General features: G+C 40.4%; 1 protein-coding gene across 5 annotated transcripts in view; it reads right to left on the bottom strand.

Annotated features, from left to right (window-relative positions):
• Window positions 1-17,435, bottom strand: part of PTPRG (protein tyrosine phosphatase receptor type G) — a 699,794-nt gene that overhangs the window by 280,034 nt on the left and 402,325 nt on the right. For all 5 annotated transcript variants that reach the window (XM_032359252.1, XM_032359242.1, XM_032359260.1 and 2 more), the window contains one exon: window positions 11,811-11,990. In XM_032359252.1, coding sequence (XP_032215143.1) covers window positions 11,811-11,990 — 180 coding nt within the window. The remainder of the gene's footprint in view (window positions 1-11,810; window positions 11,991-17,435) is intronic.

Raw genomic sequence — 17,435 nt, 5'->3', positions numbered from 1 at the left:
ATCCCTAAAACACAGTATGCTACTTTATAAGATAAAACACAGTAAACCAATCACATGCCTGTTAGTTCTAAAGCCAAAATACCTATGAATTAGGTCAGTAGTGTCTTAGATACTTTTGATTACTCTCATCCTGTTATAAATTCTATACGTAACATTTTGCATCCAAAGGATGAAGGCAAAGCATTTTGAGTGCATCTGTTACAATATACCCAGGGACTCAGCAGCATCTTATAAATATTTGATTTTACCTAAATCATTTATGTCTCTGTCAGGGGTCATTTTACTTGTTTTATATGAATAATTAAAAGCATAATTAGGGAACTGTACAATCTGAAACATTAATCTCATTTTTCATTTTACTGTTTTCCTCACTAGAGCACACAGCACACTCCATGTTCCTACTCCCCCTCCTCAATGCGACTTCTATTTTTGTTTACCTATAAAACTGCGAAGGGAGAACTTTCTCCGCTATCACGTAACCATTTTCTGATAACCACTGAGGACACAGAGCTGTTTGAAAACAAAATCAAGATACTTCCTACAGAACACAGAATATATTAAGAGCTCAGAAGATGGACAGACCTGGGTCAGAATCCAGTTCTGCTTACTTTAGAGCAGATGACCTTGGGCCAAGTTACCTGGCTTCTTTGTGCCTCAGTCTCCACCACTGTTCCCATGGCACTAAAAGGGTCAACGGGGCAAGGCTGTTTTGATGCCTGAAGGAAATCACACAGGGAAAGGCCTTAACCAACCAGCCAGAAAGCCAACAAGTACACATTCAGTGGAGATTCCTGTCAGACTCCTCTGTGGAGGTATGGACAGAGTTCACATGCCACAAAGAGAGGGGCCCACAAAGGTGTGACTCTCCTTTTTCAGATCGAGTTCCATTAAAAAAAAAAGGGGTTTTATTTATTTATATGAGAGAGAGAGCATGCACAAGCAGGGGGAGGGGTTGGGGGAGGACAGAGGGAGGAGCAGATTCCCGCCAAGTAGGAAACCTGACAGACTTGGGGCTCGATCCCAGGACCCTGAGATCATGATCCGAGCTGAAGGCAGACGCTTAACTGACTGAGCCACCCAGGCACCCCTCAAGTTCCATTTTAAAGCAATACTGACTTCCTCACAAAATAAAGTGTCCTAGGACAGGGACCACAGCAAGACTTGACAGAGATTTTAAGTGCTGAATAGATGCTCTGAATTCATTACAACACAGAGTAAAAAAACGTATTTTCTCTTCTTGATTGTTTCTATGCTTTGTTTACATCAAAGGGAAAAAAATATCAATGTGGTGCTGATCTGCTCTCCACACTTCCCTGATACTCACCCATTTCCCCCTTGTACCCAAAAGTAAGTATTATGCTCAATTTAGTAACTTTGGTAATTTGATTTATATCACAGGTCACAGGCATATATGCCTGTATTAGTCTCTCCAAGTCAAATAGAACAGGTCTTCCCATTAAGGTGTTGGTACCAAGTTTTCCTTTATAATCAATTTCTGTAATTAAAATAAAGAGAGCCAGTTGAAAGAAAAACAGTAAGTAGATACTATTGTGATAATAATAAAGGGGCACCTGGGTGGCTCAGTCAGTTGAGTGTCTGACTTCTGATCTCAGCTCACGTCTTAGTCTCAGGGTTGTGAGTTCAAGCCCTGAGTTGGGCTCCATGCTGGGAGTAATGAATTTTAATTTCAACTTTAAAACAACAAAAGTAAGTTGAATCGGATTAGGTGACATGATGGTATAACAGCTAACGGATAGAGACTGATAGGAAAGGAGGGGTAAACAGGAAAGGTACATGGGATTGTAGAACAGGCCCTCTGGTTGTTGAACCACTACTGTGGACTGGGATGGAATCACAGCAGAACGACAAAGGGAGCAGAAGGAGCGAAGGCTTCAAATCTGGAGTTTCTGAACCTAGAGTTCATAGTCCACAGCAGGAGCCACCCAAGGGCTTTGGGTCTACACCCTTCTGAGACAGGAAGTAAAATGCAGAGCACAGGCACAGAGACAGAGACAGACTATGGAGCCAGTTGAGTCTGAATTTGACTACCACCACCTGTCACACTCCACTTGTAGGAAAGGCAGTACATTTCTTGGTGCTCTAGTTCCCAGTCTTTAAAACTGGAATGCTACAACAGTAGCTTCACGGGTCTGCTGGGAGATCACAGGATTGACAAAAAAGGATGCTTACAACAGTCATTGCTGTATGACATTACAGCATAAAGATGACACTGTATAACTGCATAAGCGTTGTTTATAAAGGTTATTATCCTAGGGAGACAAGCCATAGCTTTTACAGACTTCCCCTGTGTCTGAGGCTCCCCCAAATGTAATAATACCCCAGGCTGTGCGCAGCGGGAGGGAAAAGGTGGGAGTCACACGACAGATAAGGAATTGGTTTTCTCCTGAGCTCGAAGGGATAACTGAGTACCTGGCATTCATGGCAATGTTTGCAGGACATCCACCCACTGTTTATAAATTAGACTCAACATGTCTATATGATGCTGGGCTAAAGCAAATGTTCATACCAAAATCTGAGTAAACAGCAGTAGGTGCCAAAAGTTAAATAAAAATGGATGGCAGGGAAACTAGCTGCTTGCTATTTACTTCCACTATTCCCAACCAATTTTTAACACTACAAAATGAGAAAAGACCACTATGATTGGAGCTTAATGGTGGGACCCTTTACCTCCACCCCCAGACCACCCAAAATGCAGATGTCCACGAGGGGATGCTTAGGGCTCTTGGTAAAAGGGTAACATTCTGGTCTGGCAGTCAAGAAACATGAGCTTATCTAACATTGGCATTTATTTCTTCAAATATTTACCAACTTATAACCAGAGAAGAAAAGGTTAGTGAATCAGGCATAGATCTTGACTTCAGGGAGGGTACAGCTGGGGGAAAGACAGGTCCTGGCAACTAAACAATAGCAGAAGCAGCTCAGCAAGTGGGACAAGTGGTAAGAGGTGAGTCCAAGCCCAGACAGGGGAAGGGAAGTGGGTATCTTCAAGGACTGATGAAATTACACGAGTTGATAGTTAAAGGAGCAACCTTGGGAAGTACTGACAAAAGAGGGGAGCTTGCCCAGAAAAAAAGAAGCTGATGCAAAGGCCCTGCTGTAGTGAGAGCAAAAGACAAAGCCAGGTGGTTGGTGCCCAGACAGCAGGGTGTGACACAGAAGCTGGGGAATGAGGCAGGGACAGCGATCAATCTATCTTCATCCCCAAGAGAAATGGAAAGACCTTGATATGGCTGAAAGTAAGAACAAGAATGAAAGAGGGTGAGACAGAAAGACAGATATGATCAGATTTAGGAAATAAAATTATTCTGGCTACTAAATGAAGAAGGCATGGGAAGAAAGCAACACTAGTTGGTAGGAACAAAAGTTGAGAATCCACTGTAGTCATCTGCTAAGGAGAGACTGGACATGTTAAGTTGGAGCAGCCTCAGACATCCAGGAGCTGTCAAGTCATGGGATTATCCCAAGTCTCAGTGAACTCACTGCTAAACCGAGCAAGATGAATAAAGTGGGTAAGTTGACCCTTGAATCATACAATGTATGACAGATATCAATCTAGCCGAGAGAAGTATGCTCTAAAAAACAAAGACAGGCCTCAGACATGACCCCCAAAATTCAAAATTTACTTAAGTCTCCCTGTGTAAAACAGCACTGGTTTTCCCATTATCACTGGTTATGTAATTGGCATGTAATCTGTTTCCATCTACCCCAAAACTTCTTTCTACCACCATGGCACAAGGGCTGGGGCTGTGGGAGTCAGAGAAAAGAAATGGAGCTGAGCAGACATGAAACAGAGCTTGTAGCATATCTAGCTAAAGACAGACCCAGTGAAACAGCTCTGACTTGAATTCCAGAGTTCAGACAAGACAAATGGAAAGAACCCAAGAATTTAGACCTCTGAAACAGGAAAAGTTTTACTTTTTTAAGTTTTTATCTTAATTTCAGTTAGTTAACATACAGCAGTTTATTAATTTCATGTGATTCAACAATTCTACAGGACTCACTGTTCAACATAAGTGTTTTCTTAAAGCCCATCACCTGTTTCACTCGCCCTCCCTCTGTAACCAGCAGTTTGTTCTCTATAGTTGAGAGTCTGTTTCTTGATTTGTCTCTTTCTTGTTTATTTCTTTTGTTTCTTAAATTCTAAAAATGAGTGACCACACGGTATCTTTCTCTGACTTATTTTATTTAGCATTATACTCTCTAACTCCATCCACATGGTTAAAATGATTAGATTTCATTCTTTTTTACGGCTAAATAATATTCCATTGTATATCTATATAGCATCTCTTCTTTAACCGATCATCTATCGATGGACACTTGGGCTGCTTCCATACTTTCTCTATTGTAATCTATCTTCTTTAATTAATTTAACAATGATTTCCTGAATCCATCGATGTCAGGCACTGTGGCAAATGTAGACAAGTAGGAAAGAATGTAGGCAAGGGAAAAAACACAGAGTAGACAAATATAAAATGGGAAAATGGAAGTAAATGAATGCATGATGACAAATGCCTTGACTATCTGTCCTTGGTGTGGGAGGAAAGAAAAAGTAGTGAACACCAAACACCAAAAGCTCTCCAAATAGTTAAAATTCACAGGAGCCCATGGCTTATTAACATACATCAGAAGCACCGTCTAGGTCTTAAATTCTGATCATTTAGCTAGAAGCTAATGCTAGGAATAGCAAGATTATCTTGAAATGTTCTTGATGAATGCATTATCTTTTCATTTTACAAAAATGAAAGAAAGGGAAATAACTTTAGATGAAATCAAATGAGAAGTGGCACAGTAGACAGTTATGGCTTCTCAGGAAGAAAAAGAGAGATGCTATCAGTCTTGTAAAGATATTTTAGACAACTTTCGAGAAGTGGGCTACGTACAACTAACTTGCTCTATTGATTATCCTGGATTGGATATATAGCCCTCTCGGGGGGTTAAGACAGATATGAACATTAAAACTGTTTTATGGGAAAGTTACTGTCTGTATGTAATAGGCTGCTTTAAATATTAACTTTCTATATTCATATTTTAATATCCAAAAGACAGTCTATTTTACAGATAAGTGACCTGTAAATTTCCATCACAAAAAATAAATACTCTCTACTGAATTTATTTTCTGGAAGAACAAAATTCACAAAAGGACTTTTGGAGAAAAAAAAACCCACATGTTGGTTAAAAATTAATGGAGAATGAAAAAGAAGTTTTTTCTTCATCTAGGTATCCAAGATAAATATAAAATGAAGAACCAGAACAAAGAAAGACCATGTGGCTTCTGTGGGGCTTCTTTAATTAACCTTTTAATTTTTCTGGTAATTATAGATTCACTTGCAGTTGTAAGAGATAATGCAGTGGTCTTACGTCCCCTTTGTACAGTACCTCAAAAGGGTAACATCTTGCAAAACCTTAGTTCGATGATATCGCGTTTTGTAAAAATGTTTTTGGAATGCCAACAGTTTACTCAGAAGCAAATGTTACACTTTAATAACAAACCACACTGAAGCATTGTGTTTTCCCTCTATTATGTTAGCAAATACACAGAAGAGCAATTTAAAAAATGAATTTACTTCAAAGGACAGGTTCTTACACCCACAAACACACACCTGTAATACTTGCCAAGGTTTTTCAAAAAGCACTTACGTCCGGAGCTCACTTTTGGGGAAGGCTACAACAGTGGTCAGGACCTGGATTATTATTTTTTTTTTAAGATTTTAATTATGTATTTGACAGACAGAGATCACAAGTAGGCAGAGAGAGAGGGAGGAGGAAGCAGGCTCCCCACCAAGGAGACAGCCCGATGTGGGGCTCGATCCCAGGACCCTGAAATCATGGCCTGAGCCAAAGGCAGAGGCTTTAACCCACTGAGCCACCCAGGCACTGCAGGACCTGGATATTTTAAAAAAGCTCTTTAGGGAGTTTGGAGGTTTCCTTCTGCTTGACGCTCTAACTTTAGGTCAACTGGGGAATGTTGAGATTTCTGGGCCAGGCTTCTGAGGTATGGAAAGATTTCCTTGCAGATTTACTAGAAATAGTGAAGAACTTGTCCTCTGAGTCTGTCATGGGTCTTTCTCCCCAATGAAGAATTTCATTCTTTCTCTGCTTCTTCTTTGATTCTTGAGTTCTTTCCTGGGCCTTAACCTGGGGTCTTGGGCTCTTCAGCATTTGGGGTCCCCAAACCCAGGAAGGCCTTTCTTTTCCCATAAGCTATATTAGGACAGGGCTGAATTTTGGAGACTTTCCTGTGGCACGTTTTTGCATGCCACTGGTAGCAGCAGAGGGAATTCATCTTTGGACTTCTCTAGCACTTGGTGCATTTCCTCTACTGGTTACATTCTCCTCACATTCTGAGGTCTCTTCCTTCCTAGGTCCAGATTCCTTTTCTGGAACACCACCAGCTGTAGGTCCACCTCAACTTCAGTTAGGGCTGAAGATAAATGGGTGTTTTTCTAGGTTACCTATCAATACTACTCACTGGGAATATTATCAATCCTCGCCCTTAATTTAGACACAGCACCCTACATTGTCTGTATACTGTTTTTCAGTTGAATTTATATGATCCATGCATAATGGACAAAGCAACTGAATCTTCATTTCTCCAAAATACTTGAAAATTCATGAACTCCTTTAGCATTTTAAGAAGTACAGGATGAAAGAAGTTTCTAGGTTTGTGCTTATTAAAAAAAAAAAAGAAGAAGAAGATTTAAAAAAACAAAGAAGATGAACAACACAGTGTGATTTTTACACTCAAGTTTCTACACCACCATACGTTGAAACTTAAGAGAACAGAAAAATAATTCCAGGTTCTTGTTCAAACTTGTATATACATGGTTGTCGTGTTTTATAAAACAGTCCTAGAGAATCATCATAGATTATTTGAGATATAGTCTGTCTAGGATGATGTCATGAATTTACAGTAAGTACAGTCTGAGAAGTAAAGGGATTTATTTCTGCTTCTCAGAAAGGTGTGCTTCTTCTCAAATTCTGATGTAGATGTGCTCATATTTGGATGGCTATGCTAGAAAACCAGGCATACACACAGACATGCAACAAGTTGTGGATCACTCCAGGAAGTCAGCACGGTGACAGAGATTGAAAATCAGCTCCTGGAAGACCAAGGTCATGAATCAACTTGCATTGAGTGAACCCCCCCACTCATCTAAAACCTGTCATTGGAGATACCAAGCTGAAAGCTGTCACTGAAACCTGTTATCTTTGCAGAAGGCTGTCAAGCATTGAAAGTCAAGTAGAAAAGCACATCAGAGAGCCCAGCGAATTGCCTTTGGCAGGTTCTGGAATGTGGCACTGAGGTGGCACTCGGCTCTGAGGTCTGATTACACCCAGTAGGGCAACACTACGGTCCACCACATTCAGATTGTTGGGGGAGTCAACAATATTCCCATCCTGGTTCTCCAAAGGATGCTCACATTGGAAACATAAAGCAGGACCACTGGTAGAGAAATTCTGAATTGTAACAATAAATATACAATCTACATTGGGGAAGAGAGGGAGGGGTGAAAAAGTGTGTACAGATAACCTTATCAGTCACACACATTTTTCCTGAGCAGACAGACCCAGATGGATGACTTAAGGTGTAGGAGAGGGTAGCCTGAGATAAGGCAAGGAGAACTGATCATGAGAACATTACAAAGAAGAGTCTGAAGTCAGGAATCATGGTGCTGACTTGAGAAGCAATTCTATGAACACACCAGGGCAACCCAAAGCAATCAACCATGAATAATCTCAGACAAATGTTGATTTGGAGAAGGAAAATGGATCCCCCCAAAGTCGCCCATGTAGCCACTTAGGTCAAAAGAAAAGGCAATTCTGGGGCACCTGAGGGAGCACAGTTGGTTGAACACTGACCCTTGGTGTCAGCTTGGTTCTAATCTCAGGGTTGTGAGATGGAGCCCCGTGTCCAGCTCCACACTCAAGTGGAGTCTGCTTGAGTTTCTCTCTCTCCTCTCTCTGTGTTCTCCTCCCTGGACTCTGGGGGCTATCACATTCCAAAGGAAATACATAAAATTTTTAAACATAAAGGAAAGAAGGAAGGATGGAAGGAAGGAGAAAGAAAGAAAAAAAAAAGAAAAAGGCAAGTTTGTGACCCACAATAAGAATGAAACCAAAGGGCTGACACTGAAGTTGTTATAGCCCAGTGTGGGGGCTGTGGCCAGCTAAGGCTGTTGAAAGGGATTACTAAGAATGGTTTGTAGTGACACACTTGGTTATAAAGGGATTATTTCAAAAAAGAGAGAAAGACAGTGAGCCTGTTTTAATGGATTAGAGTTTTAAGAGTCAAAAAATAAGATACAAAAAATATACTTAGTACCAATAGAAACCCAGGTAGCACTAAACAGAGATATAATATAACACCTCTGTGTTTATTTTCAGGTCACACAGTGGGAGCACAGCAAGGCATTCTCTAATTCCATGGACCATCTGAAACTGATAATTGCACAATAGTGATTAAGAGGGAGGCAGCTCTTTGTAGTAGCAATGGTGAAAATATGAAGTTCTGTATTCATAAATTTCCAAAGACAAATTAGGGCGATGGGGATAATTAAAGGCAGGAGCATCAAGTTGCTGGCCTGATATATAAAAGCACGAGAACATGTTCCTCTGTCCTCTAATGTAATAGGAAATATTAAAGCAAAACCTTGGGGTACCTGGGTGGCTCAGTCAGTTAAGCTGCTGCCTTTGGCTCAGGTCATGATCTCAGGGTCCTGGGATTGACCCTGGCATCAGACTCCAAGCTGAGCAGGAAGCCTGCTTCTCCCCTACCTACCATTTCCCGTGCATGTGTATGCTCTCTCCCTCCCTCTCTCTCTGTGTCAAATAAATAAATAAATAAATATCTTTAAAAAAATAAAAAAGCAAAAAACCAAAGAGGTAAGAATTTTACTTCCATTTGTGCATTTGGCACAGAGCTGTCCAACAGACCTCTTTGCAATGACAGAATGCACTTGATCTTGCTGCCTCCCTACGGTAACTGCTGACCATATGTGGCTACCAAGCATTTCAAATAAGGCTTGTATAACACTACGCATGATCCACAAATTCAGTGCAATCCCTATCAAAAGTCTACGGGTATTTTTCATAGAAACAGTAAAAACAAACCTAAAATTTCTACAGAACCATAAAAGACCCTGAAGAGCCAAAGGAATTCTAAGAAAGAAGAATGAAGCTGGAGGCATTTCAAACTATGCTACAAATCTACAGTAACCAAAAGAGTATGATACTGGTGTAGCAACACACACAGACTAATGAACAGAATCTAGAGTCCAGAAACAAACCCACACATATACAATGTATAACCAACTAATATTTGACATGAGAGCCAAGAACACTCAAGGGGAAAGGATAGTCTGTCTCTTCTATAAATGGTGTTGGAAAAACTAAGTATTCACATGCAAAAGTTAATGAAGTTGGACTCCTACTTTACATTATTTACAATAATTAACTTGAAATGAATTAAAGACTCTAATGTATGACCTGAAGCCATAAAACTCCTAGAAGAAAACATCAGGTAAAAGCGCCTAGACATTGGTTTTAGTGATGATTTTCTGGACATACCACAAAAAGCACGAGCAACACAAACAAACCAAACAAGTGAGACCACATTGAACTAAAAAGCTTCTTTCTCCACAGCAAAAGAAACAATTTAAAAAAATAAAAAGGCAATCTACTGAATAGGAAAAAAAAATTTGCAAACTATACATGTGATAGAGATTTTAATACCCAATATACATAAAGAACTCATGCAACTTAGTGCAAAAAACCCCAACAAAAACCCACTATAAAATAAAAACAAAAACCCAAAACAACTCAATAACCCTGGTTAAAAGTTGGCAAAAGATCCTAGGCATGTTCCCAAAGATACACCAAGGGCCAATAGGTACACGAAAAGTGCTCAATGACCATCAGGAAAATGTAAATCAAAACCACAATAACAGCGCCTGGGTGACTCAGTTGGTTGAGCAACTGCCCTCAGCTCAAGTCATGATCCCGGAGTCGGGGGATCAAGTCCCACATCAGGCTCCCAGCTCCTCAGGGAGTCTGCTTCTCTCTCTGACATTCTCCCATCTCATATGTTCTCTTTCTCTCTCTCTCTCTAGTAAATAAATAAATAAAATCTTCCAAAAAAGAAAAAAAAAAAAACACAAAAAAACCCACAATAAGATAGCTCCTCACACCTGTAAGGATGGCTATTATCAAGAAGACAAGACATAGAAAGTATTGGTGAGGATGTGGAGAAAAGAGAACCCTTGTACACTGTTGGTGGAAACAGAAATTGGTGCAGATGCTACAGAAATGAATATGGCAGTTCCTCAAAACACTAAAAATACAACTACCATATGATCCAACAATTCTACTTCTGGAAATTCTGCTTCAGGAAATGAAATCACTATCCCAAAGAGATATCTGCCCCCTCCATGTTCACTGTAGCATTATTCACAAGAGACGACACATAGAAACAATGAGTATCCACAACTGATGACCAGACAAGTAAAATATACATTGGAGTATTACTCTTCCATAAAAAAGAAAGAAATCGTGCCATTTGTGACAACATGGGTAGACCTTAAGGGCATTATATTCAGTGAAGTAAGTCAGACAAAGACAAATGTACTATGGTCTCACCTATATATGTTATCTAAAAAAGCTGAAATCGGGGCACCTGGGTGGCTCAGTGGGTTAAACCTCTGCCTTTGGCTCAGGTCATGATCTCGGGGTCCTGAGATCGAGTCCCACATTGGGCTCTCAACTCAGCCGGGAGCCTGTTTCCCTCTCCCTCTCTCTCTGCCTGCCTCTCTGCTTACTTGTGATCTCTGTCAAATAAGTAAATAAATAACCTTTAAAAAAAAAAAAAAGCTGAAATCATAGAAACAGAGAGTAGAATGGTGGTTGCCAGGGACTGAATGTGCGGTAAATGGAAAGATGTGATTAAAGGCTATAAAGATCCATTTTAAGAGAAGTAAGTTCTGGGGATGTATAATCATGGGGACTATAGTCAACAATGCCTTACTGCATACTTCAGAGCTGCTAAGAAAGTATGTCTTAAATGTTCTCACTAAAAGAAACAAAGGAAGGGAGGAAGGAAGGTGGGGGGAGGGAACGGAGGATGTGAAGTGATTAGAGTGTTAACTAACCAAGTATGGTAATTACTTGGAAATATAAACATGTATCAGATCATCACATTATATATATATTAAAGTTATATCATGTTAAATAAAAGTCAGATCCCCCCCCCACCCACCCAAAAAAACTCCACGAAGATTTTAATGTGTATCCTCTGCTTTCAAACGCTGCACATAAACAACCTAACAAAGTCAGGGGGGATATACAAAAAAAAAATAAGTGGCTATTACCACTGAGGGAGTGAACTTTAGCCTTACTTACTGACGGACTTAATAGTTAAATTTAAATAGCCACATGTGGCTGGTGGTCACCATAAAGGTTAAAGCAGATTTCTGAAAGTCCATTTTATATACACTTTACCTATATGGATTCACTAAATCCTTACAACCTTATGAGGCTGATATTTTATTATGCACCTTTATTGTTTTTCTAAAACCCGAGGCACAGAGTGGTTAAGTAATTTGCCCCAAATAACACAGCTTGTAGAGCAAGTGGCTGGTTCTCAAACCAAGAGCTAACTCCAAAGTTCTCACTCTATGTTCCTTATAGCAACACGCACTACTTAAGGAGCAAAAACCATGGGTAAGGTAAATATTAGAGCCATCTAAAACCATTTCCCATTGATTTGTTGACTAGTAAAAAAGTCAGGAGTCTACCTGTCTTCCCTGTGTTTTTCATCCAGGTTTTGTTAGAAGACTCATTGTCAAAGCCATCCAGCTGCAGCTCCTGGTACTCTTCGCCGACCCGTGCATGCTGGTCTACAATGTCTATGGGAGATTGGAGACGGCCCCCGCAGCTGACACTAGATGTGACCCAGTGCTCAGGACCATAGGCACCTGTTAAAAGAGAACCACACTTCAGTCCTCATGACTCAAGGGTTAGGGATGAAATGAACAGGATGTAAAAAGTCAACCACTGTATTTCTGAAAGTACATCACACCCCCACCCCCCACCCCCGCCAATGTTCCCACCCAAAGATGTCAGTCTGTTGAAAACTATGGATCCAAGCCATTTGCTTGATAGGGCGATAAGATTAAAGAAAAGACATGTTCCTTAAGATGGTTTTGCTTCTTGATTTGTAATCAAACATTTGCTACTTTATCTGTAATCAAATTAAGGGAGCTGAGCAGAAGGGCTGTCAGAGTTGTTCGCATTTTTAAAAAATTCTAAGTAAGTCTTCTAAAATAAGCAAAGCATTTATTCACAAGAAACCACCTTCTTCTGTTCGGCATGTTTTGCTATTATCAACGGTATACCAAACACAACAGCTCCTATGAGTCTGTGAACTGGAAAAAGGAAAAATTAAAAATTAAAGGCCACATAACACAGGATGAGAGTGATGACAAAGAGTGGGGCAATAAGGCAGGATTATCTTTTGGTTAATCGAGGAAGATTTTTCGGTTTGGCCAGAAATTGTAAATTAGTGGATTCAGGCACTCACCTCTCCTCCTCAATCCCTCCCTGGCACAGGACATGGGGGTATAAAGGTGCACTCAGAATGAATGCAGCATTACATAAAGGCAGGCTTTTGGGGGGATACATGCAGCAGGAATAAAAATGCAACAGTGCAGAATCCTAGTGGGTAACAAGAAGGCATGGGCAGAGAAAATATACTGCACCCACCTGTCTGCACTACTTGGAAACGAAATAATCTGGGGGTGATGTCTATTAAGTTGATAACAGGCTCTGCACCCTGCCTTTAACCTTTTTGACATGACAAAGCAGGAGTGGCCCCTTGAAAGGAAACACCCTTTGCTAGAAAGATTTACATCTCTTTTTAAGAATAGGATATGAAATAAATCTAAATGTTACAATTTTTAGGTTTTCCAAACAATAAAGGATAATGTGCATATATATATACATATAGAGAGAGAGGGAGAGAGAGAGAGAATGAGAGAGAGAGAGAGAGACCTAGGTTTCAGTTTTAAATTTCTTCACATATCAGATGAGGATGGAATGGCCAAAGTGATCTGAAGAGACCAACTCACCCAACCACCAGTACTTTTCCTACCTCTCTCTAAACCTAGTGTCGTGGGATGGAGAAACAGAGACACCGTAAGTCTTCCTACTGCTGAATAAAAGCCTACACACTTGTGCCCAACCCATTACCATGTTCACACAGGCCATCAATATCCCCACCCCCTAAGTCCATACAGCTCACAGTTGATGTAAACAATGGTCCCATGAAAAAAGAGACAACCACAGAACATCTTTTTAGTCACAGTAATGGTCAAGGCTGCAAGAGCAATAGATGTGACCCCCCCCCCCAAATGATGCATATTCTTGCTACCTGGCCAATAACCTGGCTTCCTTCTACACCTGGGTCATTTTCCCTAATTCTCATCCGAAACAGGAAGACGGAAAAGACTATCAGGAAGAACATGCTAGCTGCTCCACAAAGGTTTAGCAACCTCAGGGCACTTTTCAGAATCATTTACAAGTGTTATAAGGCTTTCTAGAAAAAGTTAACATCACCATTTTCTTGACTATAAGGCTCCTTACTAAAAGAAGAAGCATCAAGTGCTTTTCACTCATGTTTCTTCACCTCTTGGACAAATTCCCTAAGACTCTGATGAGTCATAAAGGAACAGAGTGTGCATTTGCATATATTCTAGCCAAACTTTATTTTCATCTGCATCATTACATTTGAAGGAAAAAAGGAGGGGAAAAGGGACATAAGGAATAGCTCCAATTTCCTGTCCATTCTTTAAATTTTCTTCCAGAGGAATAAAGTGATTGTTGATGTGTCTCATGGGCCTATATGTTCAAATGATGGAAACTAATGTTTTATTTTTTTAAAAGATTTTATTTATTTGACAGTGGGGGGAAGGAGGGAGGACACACACAAGCAGAGGGAGCTACAGGCAGAGGGGAAAGGAGATGCAGGCTCCCCATTGAATAGAGAGACCCAAGGCTGGGCTTGATCCCAGGATTCTGGGATCACGACCTGAGCCAAAGCCAGATGCTTACTGACTGCACCACCACGGCATCCCTGGAAGCTAAAGTTTTAATATCGTGTATGTGTGTGTGTGTGTAATGACATTTAGAAACTCACTAGTACGATAAAATTATACTCAATGAAAAAAATGCACAGTAAAACAAATCCAAACATGTTTGACTCCAAAGAAATAAGAATGCAAGCTGTCCTTAGTAAAAACACAGACACCTCGTAATTATCCTACTAATAAAGAAAAACTCTGAGAAGCACACGTTCCATTCATATTATTTCTCAAAACCTTCTAGACATGGGTGACATATAATTTAGCACTCTGTAAAAATATAATCAGGGTTCGTACCAGTGGGATTCATTTATTCACTGGTAACAATCTGAAGATTTAAGCCGACTACATGCTTGCTTTCACACTTCTACCCAATGTACATTCAAGTGCAATTTTAATTGAAACTGATCTTCCACTTCAGATTTTAAATTAATTTTTCTTTGGAGTGCTTCATGCTCCAGACACCCTTGCCTTGCAAAAACCCCTATGTCATTAGTGGAGGAAATAGAACGCTTTTCCAAGCTTGGGGGTATTGATTACCTATTCTCACATCGAAGCACCATCGCCATTCCACACTGTATAAATCTCTCCAGTGTTAAGACACTTTATAAAGCGCTGAGAATTATATCATTAATCATTTGCAGTTGTACAATCTCAGAGTATTGAATGCTTTGTTTTTCAGAAGTTTGAATAAATGCTTTTAAGTAAAAAACATGACACTAAATAAAGACCGTGGTTAACTTAAACCTAGTTTTGGGGAGAAAACCAATCAGCAAGAAGCCTTCCACCCTCAGATATGACATTCTCCATCTAAAATAAGAAGGAAAAGTCATTTGCACGTCAGTTTCCCCTTACTGACTCTTTCTTAGAATGAGAAGGACATGTGCAGTTGGCAACCGGACCCGTTTTCAACTGCTCACCAACTCCGACATAGCAACCTACTAGACAAGGCTGTCTTCCCAAAAGGGCTGGACTGGGAGCATAGAAACTACAGGGTGGTTGGGCTGCCCAAAGTAATTTGCCATTCGCCTGTTGAGAGTCTTGTGGGAATGCAATCTTCATGAAGACATACTGCCAACATATTTGCAGCCAGAGAATCTATATTGGCAGTAAAACCTCACTCAACCTGTGATGAAAACTACTTTCTTTTTAGTGAATTCCATGAATGCATTTAAAACTCCTGCCCAAAGGTTTAATGTTATCGTCAATACACGCTGGTGGTTTCCATGAGGCATATGCACAAGGGCCATGTACCAACTTGGCAATGGACACCTGTGTTCTTTGGGACAGCCTATCACTCATGTAATTTGTTGCCCACTCCTTAATTTAATGTCTGTCTTCCTCATTAGTTTGTGACTCTCAGAAGAGGTTCCTTCTCTGTGTTGTTTACCATTATTGCCATACGTAGAGCAGAGCCCTACCTACAGAGTGTTGCTAATACATATTTTTGCGCACAAATACATGAATTAGAAGATGACATTAAAGAGTTCCATAGTTGTGTCTCCTAATGACACTATGGTGCTATTTTAGTTTTAATTTTATACTTTTATCTGCTGACTTCTTCCTATTCTTCCTGACTCCCTTGGTTTCAAGAGTCAGGAGGTCAACCTCCTTCCTTTCATCACTAATAGGTTAAATTAGTCTGAAAGGGGAGAAGGTACAACAAGCAGTTTATGAAGCACAAGATGGAAGGTATGTGCAAATTTAACTAGCCCACTAAAGGCAATTACACTTTTTTTAAAGAAAGGAATGTGACAGAACTTTGCTTTCAACGCCTTTCCTGAAGCATGATTATTTTTAAGGCTCTCTTATTTTTTCTGTTCTTTAGCAGAGTTCTCTATTGAAAGAAGGTCAGTTAAAGACCAAAACCAGTCTTGTTCATCAGTTCATCACTGTACACATTTAAATATGGACTTGACACCTGCTCTGTACCAGCCACAGTGCTACAAAATGGATGCCAGCAGGTGGAGCTGCCACAGTTCACCTGGGCTTACCCTGGACAACTGAAGCTGCCAGAGGCTCAGTCTGTTCATCTGTACAATGGGGAAAATTAGTGGTATCCAATCCATAGGGTAGTTTTGAGGATTAAATGAGATAAGCAATGGAAAGTACTTTACAAAGTACCCAACAACGGGGTATATGGGTGGTTCCAGTGGTTAAGCATCTGCCTTCAGCTCACATCATGATCCTGGGGTCCTGGGATCAAGGCCCATGTCAGGTTCGCTGCTCAGTGTGTGTGTGTGGGGGGGGGGTGTCTGCTTCTCCCTTTCCCTCTCCCTTTGTTCTCTCTCTCAAATACACAAATGAAAGAAGAGCCCAACAATGAAAACTCTGTAAATAGTGGCTACAGTACCACTGCTATTATTACAAAAATGTGTCCCAGGCCCTCAAGAACTTGATTGTCTAATGGAGAAAACAAGCATGCAGTCCAATCAAAGGCTAAGGCAGGTCGATCTTGCCATATACAAAGAGAGAAGAGAGGCCCTCACCTCCCCAAGGGCAGGACTTTAAAGGTGACATTTCAGGGGAGTCACTCCTTGAAATGCTGAAAAGTATACTGGGCCCTGGTGCTTCCCATTTTGGAGAATGCGAGTCAAAAAGTACCCTTAAACCTCTGGGAAGTGGAGCTTAAGCCCATTGACAGCTGGACTTAGTGCCTAGCTTTCAAAGAACAGAAAAAGCAAGCTTCCCAGTGGAGAAGCCTGGTAATTCCACCTTAACCAGGTAGTGAACTTTACCATCACCTGTGATGCTACACACCATTATGCACATCTTGACAGATGTGGTAAGAAGGGCATATCACCTCTGTAGGTTCTTTCTAAAAATCTATAGCCTCTGTCTAATCATGAGGAAAACACATCAAACAAACCCAAACTGAAGAACATTCTATGAAACACTTGGCTGATACTCCTCAAAAACGTCAAGGTCATGAACAACCAGGAAAGACTGAAAATTTGTCACAGAACAAAGAAGACTAAAGAGGGAAAGAAAACACACACACACACACACACACACACACACACACCCAAAAAATTTGCATGGTGGTATTCTAGCTTGAGTAGCAAAACCAAACATGGAAATGAGTGGGAAAACTCATTAGCTCTGAATGAAGTTGAGTCAGTTAATACACCCTTGCTTGTTTCCTGGTTGTTCTTTGTCAATAGGGTCATTTTCCTGTGGTTACTCCGACGAGAAGAAGAAATATTTATGAAACTGATCAGAAGTCAAATAAAATCTAAGTTTTGTGAATATCCGTATTTTATTGGATTTACTGTTATATAT

The sequence above is a fragment of the Mustela erminea genome, chromosome 1, assembly GCF_009829155.1.
Source record: "Mustela erminea isolate mMusErm1 chromosome 1, mMusErm1.Pri, whole genome shotgun sequence".
Taxonomy (NCBI): Eukaryota; Metazoa; Chordata; class Mammalia; order Carnivora; family Mustelidae; genus Mustela; species Mustela erminea.
Note: the sequence above shows the minus strand (reverse complement) of the source record. Positions and strands in the feature narration are given on the sequence as shown.